This window comes from Schistosoma mansoni, chromosome 6 (genome assembly GCF_000237925.1).
Source record: "Schistosoma mansoni strain Puerto Rico chromosome 6, complete genome".
Classification (NCBI taxonomy): domain Eukaryota; kingdom Metazoa; phylum Platyhelminthes; class Trematoda; order Strigeidida; family Schistosomatidae; genus Schistosoma; species Schistosoma mansoni.
The window spans coordinates 9758488-9782755 of record NC_031500.1 but is presented as its reverse complement, the minus strand read 5'-3'; the positions used below and the strand labels follow the sequence as shown (position 1 = coordinate 9782755).

Here is a 24268-nt window from a genome sequence, read left to right as displayed (position 1 = left end):
CGCATTGTATAATCGTGCTTTTCCCTTCGCATTTTAGCCTTATCTTGTTTTGTTGACTTATAGATAAGCTATCCCTGTTCATCTTTGGTAAACACACCTCATACCCTTACTGTTACACCAAAAATGTACATATTCTTCAACAAATGTAAGTGAATCTTAAACCACCGTTTTTTCTGTTTATCCAGTTTCCCAAGAAATACGATTTGAAGACTAGCCACTCCAACCACGATGGTGCGAAATGCATAATCCAATGGGTGAGCTGGAAGTAATACAACCATAATAAGGCCTATATATCAAGTATCAGAAGTAAGTTTTGATTCATAATTCATAAGTCGGAACTTCTAGTCAACAATGAATATCTATTGCTCAACCGAGTAATAATATTTTCGTAATGATGAAAAGCATTCTAAAAACAAACACAGAATACACAGTTTCAAACATTCACTTGTTTACCACGCCGATTTCCCAGTGTTAACCATAGCCCGGAAAACACTGAAAACGTGCCCCTTTAGACATTATCAGGTCATTCACGCATTAACAATGATCCATTAAATTCGTCCCTTACTATAAACGACGGAATAATGCAAACTTTTACAAACTACTATAATTAGCCATCATATTGTTACCAAGTTTTCGCATCACTGAAGTTGTAAAAAGTGAAATGGTGAAACTGAAAATCCAGCTTATAAAAGTGGACAAACCACCTAAAGTGCTGGTCATCCGGCTATTCTTCCATACAAATTTATTAAGATAGTCCAGCCGTCATGAAAAGTGGCATATGAATGTGACACTACTTAACTCCCCACCTAGGAGGAAAAGAGAAACACACCACAAGTGTTGTTCAGGTATGTGATAACGATGTTTAACAGAGAGCGTCGGTAGTGTCTGTTTGGACCAGTAGCAGCGGCAGAGTAGGATTGAATGATGATCGATATCTCAGGTACAATCACGTGCACGATTCATAAAGAAATGTAAAATCACCCGATCAAGCGATACAGATGATACCATATTACAAAGAATAGTACACTTCGAATTCTCAGTTTTAACACAGAAAAGACCAAATTTGGATAAATCAACCCGTGCACTCATTATTTCAGCACACAGAAAATATATGTTACAACTGATTAGTAGGGAGAAATCTGATTTAGCTTTCTAGTCCGAAAATTCTTTTTCCCCACTTTTTGTTTATCCACTAACCAAATATTACCTCAGAAGAATGAACTGAGAACCCGCTTCCAATATTTCATCTATCCCTTCCATCTATAGCTCACAACCAAACAGAAAATGTTCCAAAGGTTCAAAAGTAAGAATTAACCTTCTGTACCTGGATGTTTGCTTTCACATTGAAAAATAAACTAATAATATTTTGAAATAATACTAGTATTTTTTTTCAATATGTTTGAGAGGAGGTATGATTACCAAAAAACTACTGGTCGAGTGGCGGGTTCAAATAAGCCACTGAATTTTGAATCAACAGGAAGTGTTGCCTCTTCTGGTGTATCCTTTTTAATGACTTTACACTATTTCAACCTTCATAGAAAGCCAGCCTAGTGACCATATAAACCACTGGTCACTGACTATGCTAGTCTCATCATCTAATTCTATGGAGTTTCTAGTATATGGTTTCTTATTGTTTTCGGTTATCAATAAATTACCTCGCACTTCATTAACTTCATTATGAAGAGTCACTCCTCTTCACTGATCTGTAGGCTCATGAATGTTTTGGTACTTCAGTGAATGGAGGGTGTTCGCTTCGTAAATCAAAATGCCCTTGTGAGGTCATGTATTTATGCCCTCTTCTAAGTCAACCCTTCTGACTGCCTTCATGCTACGAGGGTGCTGTACACTAAAATGAGAGGACCGTGATTCTAAATAAATGATGTGCATGGGTTTAATAACCTTGAGTAAACAAATGATACATTAAACTGTTTTGGTCACCTATTACCGTGGCACGGTATCCCCTGGCTATCATCTGCTGTGTTTTCGGTTGAACTCATTCTTGATGCAGCACACCTGAAGGTGCCACAGGTATTCGGAGCTTGACAAATCTTTTACACGTAAAAACTACATAATGGATGTATTCCAACCCAGTTATAATAGAAGTCAGAGGTGTAGAGGTTCGAAGACGTACTTGAAAGCCTATCGATATATTGGGAAGCGTCTAATCTAAGATGGCTAACGAGTGTAAGTGGTGCGTATCGTGACGTACCCACTCATGATCTGATGACGATGCGTGATCGAGCATCTTCAGCTAGATGTATCCATGAAAATCAATGGGGTCAGTATCAAATGTCGAAGACACGTGAACTATATATTTTTGGGATTTATCTACCGCTACACATCCAACAGGATCAAAAGCTCTGAGAATGATCCCTTTAAAAAACCATCTGCTTTCAACAAAGTGCCTAGGTATATGTTAACCGACTGACGATGATAATTTGTGCAGCGTATATTATTTCTAGTGCCGCGTTGTATCGGGTTTTATAAAGCAATCTATCTGAGGACAATGTGAGTATCATCTTTAACTCACATAATTCGTCAACAAAGTTTAATTGATCAAGAGTTATTTTTGCGCCTTGTTTCCCCTGGACTTAAGTTTCTATACCTACCGTACCAAAAATCCCTTTGAAACGGACGTACTACGAACTCTGAAGGGCATTTTTAGACAACCCGATAGTTGGAATTTTTCAACTAACTTTTAAGTTTTAATCAGCTAAACTTCCAACATGAAAATATCTTGTTTCATCGTTCGCCTCAGACTGAAAGAATACTTTGGGGCATATTCAAAGATGAGCCATTAAATCGCTTCGTGGTCTTAAATTTAAGTAATGTATGGAACGTCGGTAAACACAAGACATATACCATCTATAACATAAGACTCTCAGAGGCAACATCTGAAGACCAATGATATGACATGTATGTAGAGGAACTCCTCCAAAACTGTTGTGATTCAGTTTTAACAACAGTCTCAGTAGGCCTAATTCAAAGACTGAAGTCCAATAAAGAAGTCCAATAGAAATGTAGAAATACATTACAATAAGTAGGTGCGATCACGTTTTGAAACTGTCTTACGCCTTAAAAAGGTCGAGCAACCACTAATCCTGATTCATAATTAAAAACCATTTCCTCAATCTTTCCTGTTGAAAGGGGAAAACTTGAAAACAATTATAAACATGAAATTCGATACGAAGATATTGGAGATGGTGAGTTAGTTCGCCGCGTGTTTTGATGCGTACGCTACAGTTTCACATGTAGATGGGCAATGAAAGATATCCTAAGAACTTCTTATTCCTACTTGAAAAGGAAAATTAGGCCTTCCTCCATATCGTTTTTTCCGAAACCCACAATCTTCAGTGTATTTAGGAAGTCAAGGGTAGTCGACTCTTTGGACTCTATTCGAAATCCTCCAGCGACTACGCAGTTTGCATTAAAGTACTTTGTTTTTAACGTAAAAATATCTTTCTTCAACAGAAATGCTTACATACCACTCACCCGTAGGACGCTCGTTCGAGAACTATTGCAGGACAGTAGGACGGTATTACCATCCGAAAGAAAAAGCTTTGAGAAAATAGCTGTCTTTCTTGACAGAAAGCTGGAAAGTCAGTTTCAAATTCTTCAGAGTGAATTTTCGGTAAGCTTTGTCTAATCTTTGGTTCTCAATCTACTTCATCTGGTTAGTGTGAAAAGAACGAGCTGGGATCCTTTCATCCAGTTCGTTATCTACTTTCTCACATTAGTTCAAATGTCTCAGTCAGTCAGCTACAACGTAGGACCAGGCACATATATGCATCGGTTCAAGTTGCAATATCTCGTTGGCACAACAAGATGAACACTAAATTCATAGTAGTTAATTTAATGGTGTTAATACATAAAAGAAAGGTTGTACATAAGGATATAGTATAGGAAGAAAAAAAGATATGAAGCAATTTTAATCTCCAGGTTTAAGGGAAGATAAAGAGTGTATACACCTGTGCCATTGTGATCGATTCTGAGTCATGTCACTATAGTCTCCAACGTTCAAATGTCTATATATAACGGTGTAGCTGACTTAAGTCTCGCTATCCTTGTATTACTTTACGTTGTCGGATTCTATGGATCTTATGTCGATAAATTAATACCCTACAGCGAAATTTCACTCAGCTTTTTACATAGCAGTATCTTCTGAGTTGTCTGGATATCGCTTTGAGTAAAAAATAGGTTAAAACATTGAAATCAAATTACATTTTCTGCCTCCAGATTGGTTTATTTATTTATTTATTTCAACACATAAATATTGGTACAAGGAAGCACCAAATAAATATGCGCCTCACAAATTTCATTTGATTTGTGTGAGGGCTGTGATACTGCCCAGGTGCCCAGAATGAAGCAGGTGGTTTTCTAAGGAGGCCACACTCCGAGCCTTTGACCTGAAGGTCTAGTCCACAAGACAGTGGAGCATCGTGAGGAGATGCAGTCCCATGGTAGCCGGTGACCAGCAATTGGTTCATACGCAATTTATCCCCTCAGGATACTGGAGCCCATGTGCACCATTGGTTTGGAATCAGGGTTTTCCAACTCCCCTAGGTGAACTTTCCGTGTCCACCAACCCGGTTAAAGCGCCGGACATTCGCTTTTTGTCCTCTCAATTTCGTAAACAACACCCCTGTTGTGAGAAGGCGATGAATAGGACTTTTGTGGCAGAGGCTATATACGCGTGTCCATGTGAGAGCATTTTGAGAGGGAGAGCGGACTCTCCCCACTCTCGGCCGTACCAGGGCATTCGGGTTGCAATTGTTTGATTTCCAGAGTCCTTACTTGTATGATTGACTTAGTGTACTTTAAATCAGTGAAACAATTCTCCCACACTTCAACCCGCCTGTCAAAAGGGAACTCACTGTCTGTATGGATTTATCTCGCTTAAATCAAAACAACAAACTTCAGCGTTTATTCTGCTGGAACCTCACTTGGTTTCCATATTTTTTAAAACCCTGGGCCGCAACTGAAAGGTAGTCTATTAATTTGCTTAAGTTCTAATTCGCAACTTTCAAGTTATTGAAAGACTCAGCAGTATAGATGTCTTCCTAATATTGTAAATAGCTTTAATTTTTCATGGTGAAATTAAGCTGCTCTGAGAAATACATCAAACATGCCTATTACCGCTTTAAAAATGATTAAATCAGTTTAGAAGCCAATCAAATAATCTTAGTTATCACAATAGATGAATTAATTCATGGGAGTTCGTTTAAGTAAGTCGTAAATTGACTCCATAACCAGATACTCGTCAACTTCGTGTTCAGATATACTGCATCCAAATTGTTACAAAAGGGCTGGAGCTGTCTTATGACATCCTATTTTCTACAAGTGTCTGAAAGTGACTGTGTAGTTAAGCATTAAAATCAGCAAATCAGTAAAAACAATTGGCTACTGTTACTGACTGAAATATCACCTATGACATCCAACCCTAGGTTTCGATTATACTGCGAGTTCGAACCCGGTCGTTTTCACCTTCTGACACTGCCCAGATCAACAGTCTATCACTTCATAAACTGGTGCTTTAATCTGCCCATCCTTGGTTTTGTTCAAACTTACTCCTGTGCCAATTAGCATTATGCAGTGGAGTACGAGGTGGCTAGGCATGTTTAACGCATTTCCAAACTACTTCGATGAAAGTTTATAACCTCACTAACCCCATTACCAGCCATGTAGATGAACCTAAGCAATTGTTTCTTGGGTTCTGTGGTCACGCTCCCAAGTCTCTAAGACCACCACTAGTTCAATTTCCTTTTCAGGAGTCCCAGGGAGAAATACCTTTCCACAATGAAGTCAACCGAGAAGTGAAAACCGCTCATACACCACTAAAATCACTCGATTCATCACTACTCATAATAATCAAACTATCTTGTGTTAGTTTACCACTTCTACTTACCAAAATTCAATGCAACAACTTTCATTTTGTTTGCATGTCACTTGGAAAACACAAAACACGATCCTAAATAGTTTCCCACCTAAAATAATTACTTATCTCACGTTATTGTAATTACTATTATTATATTTTGTGTACCAACAATAGGAATAATTCCCTTTTTTATTTTCGTTTTGCTCACTCGAAAAGGCTCTATCACGTCCTCTTGATGTTTCAAATAATTCAGAAGGGACCAGTTCGTTTTCTGTTGATACATCTAGTAATTCGAATGAACTTGACCGGGAATTCTGGCTTCTTCGTCGGTTAGCAGATATTGCTCCTATAGCTGGCTTTATTGAAATACCTCAACATCAGTTACAAAAAGCATGTAACTCAATCAAATCAAAACATCATGGTTTAATAGTGAGTTCTTTTTATATTGACTTTTCGACACCTAAAACACTCCCTACTGTCAATAAACATAGAAAGTCGACTAAACGCCAGCATATTTATTTGTAACCTATACACTTTTTCTCAATATTTCCTAACTAGTTGCCAAATAGTGATAGGAACTTCATCTTTAGGATTAATTTTCAATGAATCTTCTCAATTAAGGGCACCCCAAAAAAACGGTTTATAATGGGCGCGAACATAGTGGTAAACTTCGGGCCCTTGATATTGGTATTCAGCACAATTCAGATGGCTAAATAAAACTCCATATTTAGCGAAAAAACACGGGGTAGACTTTATTTGAATTTCAATAGCTCCTATCTAATAGGTTACAAAGAAGCTTTGGTTAAAACACTGCCCAATCATGTGCTGAAACTATATTCAAAAGATGAGATTAAGGAGTAGTTATTTATGGTCGAAAAGTATCTGCTAGATAATGGTTACCCACAAAAGTTCAGTAAGTATAGGATAACAACAAAAAGGAAATGGAATGTGCCACGGTCGAAAAAAAGCTAGTCTTTTACGAGTTAGCTTCAAAAGTGATGAAATAGTATGATTAAACAGTAATGAGATGATACAAGTAAACAATACTAAGTGAAGTTAGTATAGTTAGTCATAGACTAAGTGCTACGGTGAGAAGGGAGTATCGAATCGCTAAGCTAGTCTCGTTTTACCATATAAAATGCTCACTGAGACAAACAAAAGTGGACAAATTCTCATCCCATGTTACCTCAATTGTATTTACCAGATTATTTGTTCGGATCAGAACAGAAAGGGGAATACTTATTCGTATCTCGGAGCACATTCCACAGCAAATGAGATGACAAGGTCAACCTGTTTTTAAGTGTAGTTCCCTGTTATCCACTTGATAGTGGACAGTATTATTACATCAAGATCATTCAAAATAAACAGTACTTGAGGGACTTGGATTTTACTATATTTAACTAAGCCCATCGTTGTTAAAAAAATTGGAACTGAAACTTTGTATTGGAAAGGATGCAGTTGCAAATCACTCTGTCTACTGTGATGACTTATGTTTTCTATTAAGTGGTATCTTATTTCGTGTTCTCAATTATTTGTTTTTATTTTATTTCACACATAAATATTGGTACAAGGAAGCACCAAATAAATATGCGCCTCACAAATTTCATTTGATTTGTGTGAGGGCTGTGATACTGCCCAGGTGCCCAGAATGAAGCAGGTGGTTTTCTAAGGAGGCCACACTCCGAGCCTTTGACCTGAAGGTCTAGTCCACAAGACAGTGGAGCATCGTGAGGAGATGCAGTCCCATGGTAGCCGGTGACCAGCAATTGGTTCATACGCAATTTATCCCCTCAGGATACTGGAGCCCATGTGCACCATTGGTTTGGGATCAGGGTTTTCCAACTCCCCTAGGTTAACTTTCCGTGTCCACCAACCCGGTTAAAGCGCCGGACATTCGCTTTTTGTCCTCTCAATTTCGTAAACAACACCCCTGTTGTGAGAAGGCGATGAATAGGACTTTTGTGGCAGAGGCTATATATTCGCGTGGCCATATGAGAGCATTTCGAGAGGGAGAGCGGACTCTCCCCACTCTCGGCCGTACCAGGGCATTCGGGTTGCAATTGTTTGATTTCCAGAGTCCTTACTTGTATGATTGACTTAGTGTACTTTAAATCAGTGAAACAATTCTCCCACACTTCAACCCGCCTGTCAAAAGGGAACTCACTGTCTGTATGGATTTATCTCGCTTAAATCAAAACAACAAACTTCAGCGTTTATTCTGCTGGAACCTCACTTGGTTTCCATATTTTTTAAAACCCTGGGCCGCAACTGAAAGGTAGTCTATTAATTTGCTTAAGTTCTAATTCGCAACTTTCAAGTTATTGAAAGACTCAGCAGTATAGATGTCTTCCTAATATTGTAAATAGCTTTAATTTTTCATGGTGAAATTAAGCTGCTCTGAGAAATACATCAAACATGCCTATTACCGCTTTAAAAATGATTAAATCAGTTTAGAAGCCAATCAAATAATCTTAGTTATCACAATAGATGAATTAATTCATGGGAGTTTGTTTAAGTAAGTCGTAAATTGACTCCATAACCAGATACTCGTCAACTTCGTGTTCAGATATACTGCATCCAAATTGTTACAAAAGGGCTGGAGCTGTCTTATGACATCCTATTTTCTACAAGTGTCTGAAAGTGACTGTGTAGTTAAGCATTAAAATCAGCAAATCAGTAAAAACAATTGGCTACTGTTACTGACTGAAATATCACCTATGACATCCAACCCTAGGTTTCGATTATACTGCGAGTTCGAACCCGGTCGTTTTCACCTTCTGACACTGCCCAGATCAACAGTCTATCACTTCGTAAACTGGTGCTTTAATCTGCCCATCCTTGGTTTTGTTCAAACTTACTCCTGTGCCAATTAGCATTATGCAGTGGAGTACGAGGTGGCTAGGCATGTTTAACGCATTTCCAAACTACTTCGATGAAAGTTTATAACCTCACTAACCCCATTACCAGCCATGTAGATGAACCTAAGCAATTGTTTCTTGGGTTCTGTGGTCACGCTCCCAAGTCTCTAAAACCACCACTAGTTCAATTTCCTTTTCAGGAGTCCCAGGGAGAAATACCTTTCCACAATGAAGTCAACCGAGAAGTGAAAACCGCTCATACACCACTAAAATCACTCGATTCATCACTACTCATAATAATCAAACTATCTTGTGTTAGTTTACCACTTCTACTTACCAAAATTCGATGCAACAACTTTCATTCTGTTTGCATGTCACTTGGAAAACACAAAACACGATCCTAAATAGTTTCCCACCTAAAATAATTACTTATCTCACGTTATTGTAATTACTATTATTATATTTTGTGTACCAACAATAGGAATAATTCCCTTTTTTATTTTCGTTTTGCTCACTCGAAAAGGCTCTATCACGTCCTCTTGATGTTTCAAATAATTCAGAAGGGACCAGTTCGTTTTCTGTTGATACATCTAGTAATTCGAATGAACTTGACCGGGAATTCTGGCTTCTTCGTCGGTTAGCAGATATTGCTCCTATAGCTGGCTTTATTGAAATACCTCAACATCAGTTACAAAAAGCATGTAACTCAATCAAATCAAAACATCATGGTTTAATAGTGAGTTCTTTTTATATTGACTTTTCGACACCTAAAACACTCCCTACTGTCAATAAACATAGAAAGTCGACTAAACGCCAGCATATTTATTTGTAACCTATACACTTTTTCTCAATATTTCCTAACTAGTTGCCAAATAGTGATAGGAACTTCATCTTTAGGATTAATTTTCAATGAATCTTCTCAATTAAGGGCACCCCCAAAAAAACGGTTTATAATGGGCGCGAACATAGTGGTAAACTTCGGGCCCTTGATATTGGTATTCAGCACAATTCAGATGGCTAAATAAAACTCCATATTTAGCGAAAAAACACGGGGTAGACTTTATTTGAATTTCAATAGCTCCTATCTAATAGGTTACAAAGAAGCTTTGGTTAAAACACTGCCCAATCATGTGCTGAAACTATATTCAAAAGATGAGATTAAGGAGTAGTTATTTATGGTCGAAAAGTATCTGCTAGATAATGGTTACCCACAAAAGTTCAGTAAGTATAGGATAACAACAAAAAGGAAATGGAATGTGCCACGGTCGAAAAAAAGCTAGTCTTTTACGAGTTAGCTTCAAAAGTGATGAAATAGTATGATTAAACAGTAATGAGATGATACAAGTAAACAATACTAAGTGAAGTTAGTATAGTTAGTCATAGACTAAGTGCTACGGTGAGAAGGGAGTATCGAATCGCTAAGCTAGTCTCGTTTTACCACATAAAATGCTCACTGAGACAAACAAAAGTGGACAAATTCTCATCCCATGTTACCTCAATTGTATTTACCAGATTATTTGTTCGGATCAGAACAGAAAGGGGAATACTTATTCGTATCTCGGAGCACATTCCACAGCAAATGAGATGACAAGGTCAACCTGTTTTTAAGTGTAGTTCCCTGTTATCCACTTGATAGTGGACAGTATTATTACATCAAGATCATTCAAAATAAACAGTACTTGAGGGACTTAGATTTTACTATATTTAACTAAGCCCATCGTTGTTAAAAAAATTGGAACTGAAACTTTGTATTGGAAAAGATGCAGTTGCAAATCACTCTCTACTGTGATGACTTATGTTTTCTATTAAGTGGTATCTTATTTCGTGTTCTCAATTATTTGTTTTTATTTTGTTTCAACACATAAATATTGGTACAAGGAAGCACCAAATAAATATGCGCCTCACAAATTTCATTTGATTTGTGTGAGGGCTGTGATACTACCCAGGTGCCCAGAATGAAGCAGGTGGTTTTCTAAGGAGGCCACACTCCGAGCCTTTGACCTGAAGGTCTAGTCCACAAGACAGTGGAGCATCGTGAGGAGATGCAGTCCCATGGTAGCCGGTGACCAGCAATTGGTTCATACGCAATTTATCCCCTCAGGATACTGGAGCCCATGTGCACCATTGGTTTGGAATCAGGGTTTTCCAACTCCCCTAGGTGAACTTTCCGTGTCCACCAACCCGGTTAAAGCGCCGGACATTCGCTTTTTGTCCTCTCAATTTCGTAAACAACACCCCTGTTGTGAGAAGGCGATGAATAGGACTTTTGTGGCAGAGGCTATATATTCGCGTGGCCATATGAGAGCATTTCGAGAGGGAGAGCGGACTCTCCCCACTCTCGGCCGTCCAGGGCATTTGGGGGCTAAGCTAGCAGTAGAATCCAGGACGCGCGTTTCGTCCTATTTAGGACTCGTCAGCTGGGTGTACCTGCATCTCAGAGTTAATATTCACTGTGGGGACTCGAACCCAGTACCGTTCGCTTCAAACGCCATCTCAATTATAAGTTCCCTTTCCTCCATTCTTGAGCTTTATTCATTTTAATCTGTTAATCTATTCAATTTTACGCTTGTTACTCAGTAACTTTCAATTTTCGTTCTCTAGAAACTTGTCTCTGTATTTTCTAAGGTTTTTCTCTCGGAATTTTTCCCCTTAATAACATACAAATATTCATACACTTTAATGTCCTATAATCCCTTCATACATGTTGCCGTTGTTTTATTAATCTTCGATCTAAAATACTTTACACTTGTAACCTGATAATGTTTCAGTATTTTTGTTGTAGACTCGTAGCGTCTCGTAATAAACCTCCAATTGTAAACTGAAACGTCTCAAATACATAAGTATCACGTTACCATACCCATCATTGACGGCCTGAATTATTTTGACTTGAAAGCAAGTTGTAGAGTTCGTATATGTGCTAGTTCCGACTTAGAGATTTGTTAATGTACCTCACTTATTACATTTTACTTGCCCCCAAATGCCATGATACGGCCAAGAGTGAGGAGAGTCCACTCTCTCTCTCTCTCAAAATGCTCTCATATGGTCACGCGTGTACAGTCACTGCTTCCTCGCTCTGGGGGCGTTGTTTACGAAATCGAGAGGACGAAAAGCGAATTTCCGAAGCTTTAACCAGGCTAGTGAATATGGAGGATCCACTTAGGGGAGTTGAAAAACCCTGATTGCCAGTCAATAGTGCACGTGGGCTCCAGGATCCTGAGGGAACGAATCTATTGTTGGTGACTAACTACCATGGTACTGCATCTCCTGACGTTATCGCACTGCCTTATGGATTAAACCTCTAGGTCAAAGGCTTGGGACTGCCCTCTAAAAAACCAACTGCTTCGGTTTAGGTATCTGGGCAGCATTCTAGCCCTCACACAAATTGAATGATTTGTGTGGTGCATATGTATTTGGTGCCTCCTTGTACCAATGTTTGTGTTTATATAAATAAATAAATAGGAACTACTTATATGTTTTGTCCAACAAATTGGATTTAACGGTATTTAATGAATGATCCCTCCTACTTGGAACCTCTCAAACGTGTGAGGAGTCATGTGTAACCAAATGTGTGATGTTGCATTACTACATTTCCCCTGGACGTACTACACTGGTGATTGTCTGCAATTTTCCTGCCCGTTTTTTTATGACCGCTCTTATTTACCAAACTGATTCCTTTACAATTCCTCATTAGTTCCAAAATACAGAGATGATACTGGAATTATTTGGAGACTGTAAAATATAAAACAATTATATGATTAAACAGCTTCATTTCTAAAGACTTCTAGGATTATCCCGGACAATAAGAATAGACAGTGTACTCTAAGTATTGTAAAATAGTTTTTTTTACTTTAATCCACGTATTCATTGGATGAGCCATATATAATTCAAGCTTAGTCTATCACATCTTTTCTGCTGTCTTATACACCAGTGATTAGTCATAAGAAAGTGTGATTTGTGTACTCTTATAAATTTCGTTAGCTACGTTACTACCGATGATAATTACAGTAGACTCTGGGTAAACATTTTTTATTGGTTATTTTGTATGGTTTTAGAAATGAACTACCAGGAAATTTTATGTAGAATAAATTAAAAATCTCCTGCATTGTTTAGTAATTTCAAAATAATCAAGTTAAATACCGGTTAAAATTGGTAGAATATTCAACCAGTCAGTCATAGGAGTAAAGTTAATAATGGGGATAGATGAAATGTTAATTTACGAAGGGACCTGACTGTAAACCAAGTGATTTTAGCGGTGTATCAGTAATTGTCACTTCGTGGTCACCTATATCTCTGAAGAACACTCCTTCCTAAGGTACCTATGAGGGAAATTGTTAAGTAGTGGTCTTGGCAACCTGAAAGCCTGACCGTAGAACCCAAGGAACAACTGATATGGCAGGTAATAGCCTAATAAATTGGATTACAAATAACATACAAATTTGATTTTTTTTTCTCCAATTATGTGTGACATGCATTCACATATTAAGAAGGGTTATAGATGCTTAATTGTATAATATTTGAATTACGTTAAACTTAGTAAGTTATTGAATTATTATTGAGAAATACAACTCAGTTCAATTTATACAAATCTGACTGTTAACGTAACTGTAAATAATTCATATAGAGTGTGATGTATTCTTAAATCATTTCGATGTATTTTGTGAGTCAAGTAAATCCTCATCACCAGTCTTTGCGTCTTTTATTTTGTGTTCAAGTTGTCGTGCAAACTTAGCTTGGGGTTATTAGAAGTGTTTAGTTAAGAGACTTATCAACAGCTACTTAAGTGCTGTTACATACGGCTTTCTTCATAATTTTCAGATCTTCATCGCTGATAGAAACTCATGGGGCAGGCTTATGTATACTACTATTAGGACCGACCTTTCTCAACCACTTTCTCCCACTGTGAGAAAGCAGTATCACCACAGATTCTGGTTATCTGAAGGACACCCTGGTACAGTCAGCATTACGACTTTGTGCTCTAACCTTAGATTGCTACTTTTAATCTAACTGGCCTCCAACTGACCCTTCTAGTATAACTTAATAGGACAAGTACTCCAGTCAGTTTACCTCCATTCGGTTATCACGGTATACAAGCCCGACCACCACGTTTAGGTAATAACTACAGTCGCGTTGGAGAAATATTAGTATTTCTCAATATCCCCGTATCCTGTTGAATCTCATAAGTACTGGTCTGGTGTGTGACGAAATCTCGGCACCGATTCAGAAGGCTCAATCGGCTTTTTCCAACTTGCATCATTTATGGGGTAGGCAAGATATCCTTCCAACCAAAAAGCGGAGTTTACTGTACAGCAGTTCGCTCCGTTCTACTTTATGGATGTAAAACATAGCTGTTAAGAGTAGAGGATATTCGTTGGTTCCTAGTATTCGATCATAGATGTCTACGAAGCATTGCTTGTATATTTTGGGACCACGGAATTAGCAATGCCAGGGTTAGGAATAGATTACTAAGCAAACATAATAAATCAGTTGATGAGGTAGTAAATCTTCACTAACTGAGATGGTTGGGACATGTGTTACGTATGTCTAGCCACCACCTACCTGGACGGTCGATGTTTTCTGGTGTAGGAGTAGGTCGAAAGGAAGCTAGGGGCGGCCAAACCAAAACATGGCATCAATCCATGAAGTCACTGACAATTGTACTTAGCCATGTTAATAGGTATAGACTACCTGGTTGGGGTCCGCGTAATTATCGTAACCAGTGGTTAGATACTTTGACATGGTTCTAAATCGTTTTCAATGGCCTAGATGCATCTGTTCTTTATTTTCCCCTAAATTCTACATCCCCCATAACATTTTTTTGTTTTTATTTCGCCAATTTATACTTTTCGAATCACACCTTTGACGCCTAATCTTTCCTACTATCACTCATGCTGTTACTACCTCTACTATTCTAGGATTTGGCCTAACAACTTCATCTCTCTGTGCTAATGGGGTATGGCAACTTAGACCGATGCTCATACGTACTGATTCTACGTCGTGACTGATTGACTGCTGATCATACGTATGTGGGAGGGTTAACGATACTGTAGTGAACGAGAACACAAGCGAGGACAACCAAATGTGCTTGGAAACAAAATTACAGAATGTCTTAGTAAAATCTGAGAACCATACGATAAATTCTTCATTTGCAAAATGTCAATCAATCGTCTCAGACTTGACTATCCCTTCGTTTCCACACCAACGACTCTCTGTTCTTGTTCTCTTTTCCTCGATCTTCTTAACCTTCTGCCACCAGACATTTCACTTTCGATTGATGATACATTCTTATATTTGTCGACATCAGTAGCACACACCACAATTCTACCCAGCTTCCCAAACCAAAGTTCAGAATGCAAGACTGGAACAGGGAATTCAGCACACTTACTATCGCAACGAACAGGTTTTAACAAATGACCTGTTCAGAAACCTATATTCTCGAACACCTTACCAATACAGTTATGTAAACTCTTATTCTTTTACAAATATTTCATTAATTTTAGACTACTTATTTCATATATATAGTACCCAGATATATTGTTTGTGATACTAGAAGAGTAGAGACTTGTTGAAACAGTGTGTGCTAGTAATACCATGTCATACTAAACATACAATATTGAATAAAGAAATAATTATTATTCCTTATTATTATACCGAATTCCTTAACCTTCAAGCCTCATTACTAATCCTTATATCTTGTTAAAGTAGCTGAAAAAAATTCAGAAACCTTTTGACTTCTAGAACAAACTTTTCACACTAAATTAGAACGAAAAAAGCAACTCTTACCCTATAGTCAAACAGACAGATATCATCAACATAGAGCCTGGTGTAGATGTGCATTGACCCAAGTTACCGTACCAGATTAGCGCCACAAGATGAAAATAACAGGAGAGATAGAAATAATATAGTACCAATGGTAATGAAAAACACAAAACCTTGGGAATATTATTTTAAATAACAGGGTGGGAAGGTATTTGTAAGTATTACTGCGATTCAAGATCGGGTTAAAGATAAGGAGTAAATGCATTTGAGCAATGCTACTGATTACTTTTATCATGCGGACACCATCCAGGTAGTCTGCATCTACTAACATAGTTCAGACCAACAGTCAACAACATCATGGACACATGTCATGTTTTGGTTTGGTCCCAGCTTTCTTTCAATTTACTTTATCAGCAAACATTGCGCGCTAAGAATAGCATATGTAACACATTTCCCAGTCACCTCAGCCGATGAAGATTTACAACCTCGTCAACTGATTTTTCACTCTTCCCAAGCACTCCACGCCTAACCCCAACATTTGTCACTCGATCGTTCTATGAAATGCTTGAGAGACACCTATGATCAGAAATCTTCAGCCTTTGTATTCTTTCTAATTTCATAGCCGAAGATTAATACATGAAGAACCGCTGCTCAGCGAACACACCCTTTGGTTAGCAAACGGATAGCTCTCTTCAAGGGACGCAATCTGGCAAACGCCCCAGTAGTACAATCACTGTAATTCGTTTACACGGTATGCTTCCTTAAAAAGGAAATTGACTTAAATGTGAAAGCAACTTTTGAAACCAGTTGTCTGCTATGTACTGATTTCATTAAAAATGATTGAACTGGTTGTGTTTTATTACAAATTACTATGAAAAGTGTTTATTCTTGTATCCTAGTAGTATATATTGCACTATGTTCCATGAATTCCAAATTAGTGAGAAACAGTTGTTCTGTACTTCTTAGTTCCCATTTTGTTCATCTACAGTCAATCTATCATCAAAACTTAATTAAGTTTTCCTCAAAACAGTTAGATGTTTGAAAATAGTCAACAAAAAATCGTGCTTGATGTAGTCTTTGTTCTATTTACATTCATCGACAAAGCATATCTGCAATCTTGAAGGAATCGATATCCCCTATAAGATTCAGATCAATTTCGCTATCTGAGACGTTATCACTGAACCAGTGTAGTGAATGAAGACTTGGGTACGTTGGGAAAACCAATTTAGTGTTTAAATTCACTTAGTATTGTTTGTTTGAATCTTCCCATCGATGTGTTAGGACTGCAACTGGTCAGTCTCTAATTGGCATATGTGCATACTGTGCGTATTGCCTCGATATAGCCTTAATTCACAAGCATGGTAAGCAAAGATGGATAGTGGCTAGCAGTGGAATCCAGGACGCGCGTTTCGTCCTATTTGGGACTCGTCAGCTGGATGTACCTGCATCTCAGACAATACTAAGTGAATTTAAAATTCACCCCATCGCACAAGCAAGTGGCTATCAGGACTCAGTGGCCGAATGGATAACGCGATGGCGTTTGAAGCGAGGGTACTGGGTTCGAGTCCCAGAGTGAACATCAACTCTGAGATGCAGGTGCATCCAGCTGACGAGTCCTAAATAGGACGGAACGCGCGTCCTGGATTCCACTGCTAGCCACTATCCATCTTTGCTCAATTTAGTGTTTAATGCAAAATCACACTGCCATTGTAAAATATGAAAATCATAAAGTAGATACATCATTTACACATCATCATTGAGTGGTCTTTTACATAATCCACCATTCTTCTAATCCTGTTGTTGTTCCGACTGCTGTCTGTTTTCTTTCCTCTCCTCTTTATTTCAATCATCTGCTAGTAAGAATACCAATTTCTTCTACATACTACTTATATCTGTCAGCATTAGTAGCGCATACCACACTAGCTATTCGAGCCTCAAAATTGTTGTCAGCATCCGAAACTTCCATATTCCTATAGCTTTCACTATTGTTTAGCTGTTTTTTGTTGTGTTTCATTGGAATCGCGAACCCATATATGTTAGATAACCATTAAAAACCTAGAAGCACTAAATGGCCTTTTTCTTCCTAGTATGGGACTCCTGAGTAGTAAGCAATCCACAACCCAGGACCTGTATTGCGCGCAAACGCTTAAGCTCTAGACCAGTGAGTCGGAATCCAGTGGTGTACAATTATAACCTAAATCATTCTACGATATTGTGCTATCATCTTTGATTGTTTTCTTTGGATGTCTTCCTAACACCCGACACAGTTGAACTTCACTTGTCACAGCTTCTCACTAGAACTCTGGAAATTTCCTCCTAAAGTTAGCCACTAATGAGCACATGATAATTGTCAGTATCGGGTTGTGAAGATCTCCACAAGCCTGTTTTTGTTGTGCTGTGTGATGTCCGATTTTGATACTCAATATCCGTAAAGCTGTGGAAACAGCAGTGATATCCGCTAGTAAGGTAAGCCATAAGGTTAGGGAGAAACAATGGATCTCGGCAGCATCTACCACACTGATAGATGCTCGAAAACTCATCCCACCTGGCTCTGAACATAACGAAGAGCGGAGTCAGCTTAAGCGAAGGTTAATAAGAAGCCTACGCAATGATCGTGAACAGTGGTGGGTAGCGAAAGCAAGAGAAATGGAAAAGGCAGCGGCAATAGGTAACATCAGACAGCTATTCAGACTTATTAAAGAAACCGGCATTAGGATCCCAACTATTAGTGAAACTATCTCAGACAAAGATGGGCATATCATTCATTCTCAATCCAGGAGATTGGATCGATAGGCAGAACACTTTAGGAATCAGTTCAACTGGCCTTCAGCCACACTTCAGTTACCCACGATCCCCAGTCGTCCTGAATAGAAAATTGAGGTAAGTCCTCCAACTCTCTACGAGGTTGAAAAAGCTATAGAAAATCTAAAGCGAGGGAGAGCCGCAGGACCTGACAGGTTTACCCCTGAGATTTTTAAGGATGGTGGTCCAGTACTAGCAACGAGATTGACTGAGGTCTTAGGTAGAATCTGGGAACTGGGCGTAATTCCATCTGACTGGTCCCAATCACTGATTGTGCCAGTCTATAAGAAAGGACAAAAGTCCTCCTGTGACAATCACAGAGGAATCAGTTTGACTAATATAGTGTCTAAAATATTAGCTTCAATAATACTTAGGCGCCTAACCAAAGCTCGTGAAGAGCAGACTAGAGAAAACCAGGCTGGTTTTCGACCTGGACGTGGTTGCATAGACCAGATATTCACTCTACGTCAGGTCCTAGAACATAGACATACATTCAGACGTCCCACAATAGTAGTATTTCTTGACCTTAAGGCGGCATTTGACTCCGTTGATCGTGAGGTTCTATGGCAGTGTTTGTCAGTGAAAGGAGTACCAAAGAAGTACATTAACCTCATAAAGGCTCTCTACTCGAACACAACTGGTCGAGTTAGAGCCTATGGCGAACTGTCATCAGAATTGGTTACCTCAAGTGGTGTTCGTCAGGGCTGTCCACTCTCCCCATTCTTGTTTAACTTTGTCATTGACATACTTTTAGAGATCTCACTTTCATCATCTCAATCTCCTGGAGTTGAACTTTTACCAGGAGATTCACTTGTTGACTTAGAATACGCCGACGACATAGTTTTATTCGGTGAAGACGCTGACAAAATGCAAAGTCTTCTGACCACTATAAGCAACAATGCAGGCATGTTCGGGATGCTATTCTCTCCCTCGAAGTGCAAAATGTTACTTCAGGATTGGGTTGCATCGACACCTGAACTAATGATAGGGAGTGAAGTAGTTGAGCGTGTTGACAGCTTCACTTATCTTGGGAGTCTCATCAGCCCTTATAGTCTGGTGTGTGACGAAATCTCAGCACGGATACAGAAGGCTCGTCTAGCTTTCGCCAACTTGCGCCATTTATGGCGTAGGCGAGATATCCGTCTAGCAACAAAAGGACGGGTTTACTGTGCAGCAGTTCGTTCCGTCCTACTTTATGGCAGTGAAACATGGCCGATAAGAGTAGAGGATATTCGTAGGCTACTAGTATTCGATCATAGGTGTCTTCGACGCATTGCTTGTATATTTTGGGACCACGGAATTAGCAATGCCAGGGTTAGGAATAGATTACTAAGCATTGGATTATACTCCTTCAATAACATCTTCAAACCCTTATCTTTCACATAATACTTATACTCTTACTACTTCTACCAATATGGGATTTGAATCGACAACTGCATCTCTGTGCTAATGTGGTATGGCAACTCGAACTGATGTACGTACGTACGAAGTTCTACGTTGTGACTGACTGACTGACTCAATATTCCTATGTACGAGTTCATCCGTCAACTTGAATAAGAAGAAAGCTTTTATTGGCTAACCACTGATATTTGTACAAACATATATGTGTCCGTCGGGAAATTAAGTCATCAATTGTGTATGTGTCGTTCCTTATAAATGCAATTTATTTCTTATCCAATCACGCATTTATTATTTGACCAGTTTCCGGCGGACCCAATATACCAGTTTTTTCTGTTGTTTTTTTGCCAATAACTTTAGGCTTATGTCGATCCGGATGATTATGATGTACTTCGTTTTTGGATCCGTGGATTTCATCCAAATTTTAATGCTACTCCAGCTTGTTCTACTATTTTCAATTTGAATGATTCCATATCAACCCAATCTGAACGTAAACAAGGCACATTTAAAAAATTATTCATACGAATTTCTCAACTATATAATATATTGGAACGATCAATAAAACGTAGTTATTCTCCAAATATACATGGTTATGAATCGGTAGATTCATTCACTACCGAATCGGATGGATTTTATTTCAGTCGAGTATTAATGTGTGTTCGAAGAAAAAATAGTCATAATTTAGATTTGAAACTTTTCGAAGTAAGTAAGATGTGAAGTATCTTTCTTTACCTAGCTAAGAAACAAACTATCTGCTGTATAGATTTCTTGTTTAGTGACTATTACAAACTAGTGTATCATTCAGTTGAATGTTGCAAGCGTTTACATTAATATTTTTGCCCCCAAATGCCCTGGTACGGACGAGAATGGGGAGAGTCCGCTCTCCCTCTCGAAATGCTCTCATATAGCCACGCGGATATAGCCTCTGCCAGGGAAGTCCTACTCACTGCCTTCTCACAACAGGAGTGTTGTTTACGAAATTGAGAGGACGAGAAGCGAATGTCCGGCGCTTTAACCGGGTTGGTGGACACTGCGAGTCCACCGAGGGGAGTTGGAAAACCCTGATTCCAAACCAATGGTGTACATGGGCTTCAGTGTCCTGAGGGAACAAATGGCGTATGAATCAATCGTTGGTTAGCGGTTACCATGGGACTGCATCTCCTCACGATGCTCCACTGCCTTGTGGATCAGACCTTTAGGTCGAAGGCTCCGGGTGTGGCCCCTAAGAAAACCACCTGTTTTAGTTTGGGCACCTGAACAATATCACAGCTCTCACACAAATCTCATTCGATTTGTGTGGCGCATATGTATCTGGTGCTTCCTTGTACCAATATTTATGTGTTCAAATAAATAAATAAACATTAATATTTATGAATCCCTTTGTTATAAAGTAAATTGTCCTGATGAAGTCACTTAAATCCGATCGTTCAAACAAGAAACCGATATCACAACTAAGATAGTTTATTGAATTAAATTACAAACCAGTCAGTAAGTGAAATGCAGTTTACAGTATAAAATAGTCACTCTCATTTAATATAACTCAATATATCTGTCTTCAATCGTTGACAGGTCATTTTAACCGGATATATTATTTTTGAGATAAAAATGTTGGAAGAACATCCAAAACTTCCCCGTTCCTTGGTTAGTATTTAATTAATCTTAGACCTTAGACAAGTTCCACTTTAGTATAATTTTTTCTTATAAAGATGAACTTTTGGGTTGGCCAACCCTTTGAAAAGGTAACTAGTCTCATTTAGGGATACCACTGAAGGAGCACTGGACGTTTGTTTCGTCCTAGTTTGGAACTTTTCGACGATACTCAGCCACAATTCTGTCAACGATTAAACTCAGTACCTTTAGATCCCCCAGCAAACGTTTAACCATGGATGCAAAGCTTTAATTATCGTCCTGGGTAACATCACTCTTGTAATAACTATATAGTAAAGGATGTTAGGACGATGGACAATCCACAATTATCATCTATAATTTTTTGGAAGATTGGGTTTATCAGAACTCATGTGGCATATATGTATATTGATGTTATGCATTTTTAATAATCTAACCATACATTTGCTTGTTAAGAAAAAGAGATTTCAAACTGGGTAAATTAGGAGATAAGGAAATAGTAAGATAACAATAATCAACAATATGAACTGCACTACTCTTGATAATAATAAACAAATACTAGCAGGGAAGAACAAGCTGTTTTTTGAACATATAAAAGAGATTTTAATCTTGATGTGACTAAGGCTTCAGTACATGCCCCTGGGGAACTTATACAAGACTATTAAAAGGTTGATTTAAAATCAGCCCTATAACCTGTTTCAATTAAATGTTCCTCACTAGAATAAGGGGACAAATGAAGACAGTCAACCACAAACGAGGTCAACTGAACGAATTGATATGACACTTATGGAAAAGTTCACTTCTGCATAAAGTAAACCCCGATGATTTTGTTCAGAATGACAATGGAAGCTCCTGCTTAATTAATTCGTTTAGCTCAGGAAACACAGCACTACTAATGTCTGTTCAATCTGTGCTCCTCATCTATTCTATTTAGGTTATATGTGTTTAACTAGATTTGCTTCTGTTATGACAGCGAAACAAAAAGATAACATTATTTAGGTCAATATTTGTTGTATCAATTCAATTATGAATTTCGGCCTGGATGATAAATATGGACTTTCGTTGACTGTCACACTCATGTTCCCTGTATCAATTTAGGTGAACTATATTTAGTGTATTTCTTACAGTTTATGTATTTTTCCTGTATCTAAGGTATTATTGTGTGTAAAAATTAACATATAAATGATCATATTTTAGTCTAAAGACAATATGGTTTTGGACTTAAAATAAGGTATTGTAGCGAACCAAACAATGTTATATATTACATAGGCCGTTCTCAGAGGGTTTTATGTTTGCGTGGACATTTACCGCTTTGGTTGGGAAAAGGGGTCACAAGATCTACTAACAGCTTTATACTTTATCATTTAGCAGATAGTGAATATCATACTAAAATAGACAACGTTTTCCCAGTTTTGTATCAAGTTCCGAACAATCCACCTAAAGGAGCTAGATTATGATTCTTCTACAAAGATGAAGTCATCTAGATCAACTCCAGAAAGCCTAACCTATGTATCTAAAAGAGGGATGTTCAGCCTCTATGTTTACCTTGATCCGCGACTGGATCTCCATAAACCTAAACTAAATATTATAAACCGATATCCTCCTTTCCCTCCCCCTCACCAGTTCGTGTTGTTTTTTTCGCCGCTTTTAATATTTTACTTTGTTTAATTAACTAGCATGCCTTATTTTAGCCTTTGTAAAATAGCACAATAATTATGGACTGGTGACGAAGCTGTTAGAGACAGTTGTTTGCCCAAATATTCCTTATTTTTGAATATTCTGTTAGGATTTTTAAACTGCTGAAATCTTCATTTGTACCAGTCTTTGTGTTTTCACTTCGCGTCGTGAAAATTGCAGTAGTAGTTTTTGTCTAAAAGTATATGCAGTAGGATCGATAAATTGCATTAGTTCCCGATTGTCAAGTGTAAGCAATAAGACAGCGGACATATCAGAGCTGATACGTACCTTCATAGTGACACACGCCCAGATATAGCACTTCCAACGAGAATACAGAAGCTTTCAACAACTTTCTTCACCATTATACTAATAAACTTCATTCATCATTCCATTCATAAAGTCAATTTTCTTTTCAAAAATTTGTTTTTTTTCCTCCCCCCCCCTTAGAATGTACCTGTTACAGGTATTGTACGTAATTCAACTTTTGCTGATAATCTCTTATATCTTTTACCAAATTTACGTACAATTCCATTGAGTAAAAGTTCACGTTTAGTTATTTTATTAAGTACAACTACAGCTGTATGTTGTTTAGGTGTAATTAGTCCTATCGCTTGGTTATTTGATTCAAATAATTATGATTTAGTATTAGCTTGGTCTATGGCTGCAACTTCTTGTGCCATTACTACACTATCTATTGTATGGGTTCGTTATTGGCGTGCACAAACTAATTTAGCTAATAATTTAAAGTATATGGTAAGTTATTATTTTAAATGTTTGTATAAAACTGAAATTTTAATCATATTCATTGTTAAATTCATTTAGCATTGTTTGTTTGAATCTTCCCATCGATGTGTTAGGACTGCAACTGGTCAGTCTCTAATTGGCATATGTGCATATTGTGCGTATTGCCTCGATATAGCCTTAATTCACAAGCATGGGTAAGCAGAGATGGATAGTGGCTATCATGGAATCTCAGAACTCTCCTTTCCTCCGCCCCATACACTAGAGCCTGATCTATGACATTTGTGATTGAAAAGTCTAACCTTGGTGTTGGTTGACAATTGTGTTTGAGCTCCAAATGTTTTTCAGTTGTAGGTATGCTGCTCTTGCTTTGCCGGTCCGCGCCCTCACTGTTTACAACATATGGCAATGTAAATAACAACCAACATCTGTGTGTAGTCAACAATCGAAATGGAGGCTAAGAGTATAAAATACAATGACTGTTACGTTTGAATAAATACTCATTAAGTGCATAAAAATAGTGAGTGACAGTTGT

General features: G+C 38.1%; 1 protein-coding gene and 1 non-coding gene across 2 annotated transcripts in view; both read left to right on the top strand.

Moving 5' to 3' along the window:
* Positions 1-3262: 3262 nt before the first annotated feature.
* Positions 3263-24268, top strand: part of Smp_172490 (hypothetical protein) — a gene marked incomplete at its 5' end in the record, with an annotated part of 29608 nt that continues 8602 nt past the window's right edge. Inside the window, 4 exons of the mRNA XM_018798206.1 lie at positions 3263-3631; positions 9257-9469; positions 20050-20391; positions 23440-23745. Coding sequence (XP_018653171.1) covers positions 3263-3631; positions 9257-9469; positions 20050-20391; positions 23440-23745 — 1230 coding nt within the window. The remainder of the gene's footprint in view (positions 3632-9256; positions 9470-20049; positions 20392-23439; positions 23746-24268) is intronic.
* On the top strand, positions 17000-17065 carry Smp_tRNA_01923_Pseudo_TTG.1.1. Its single transcript has one exon. It is a non-coding gene (tRNA).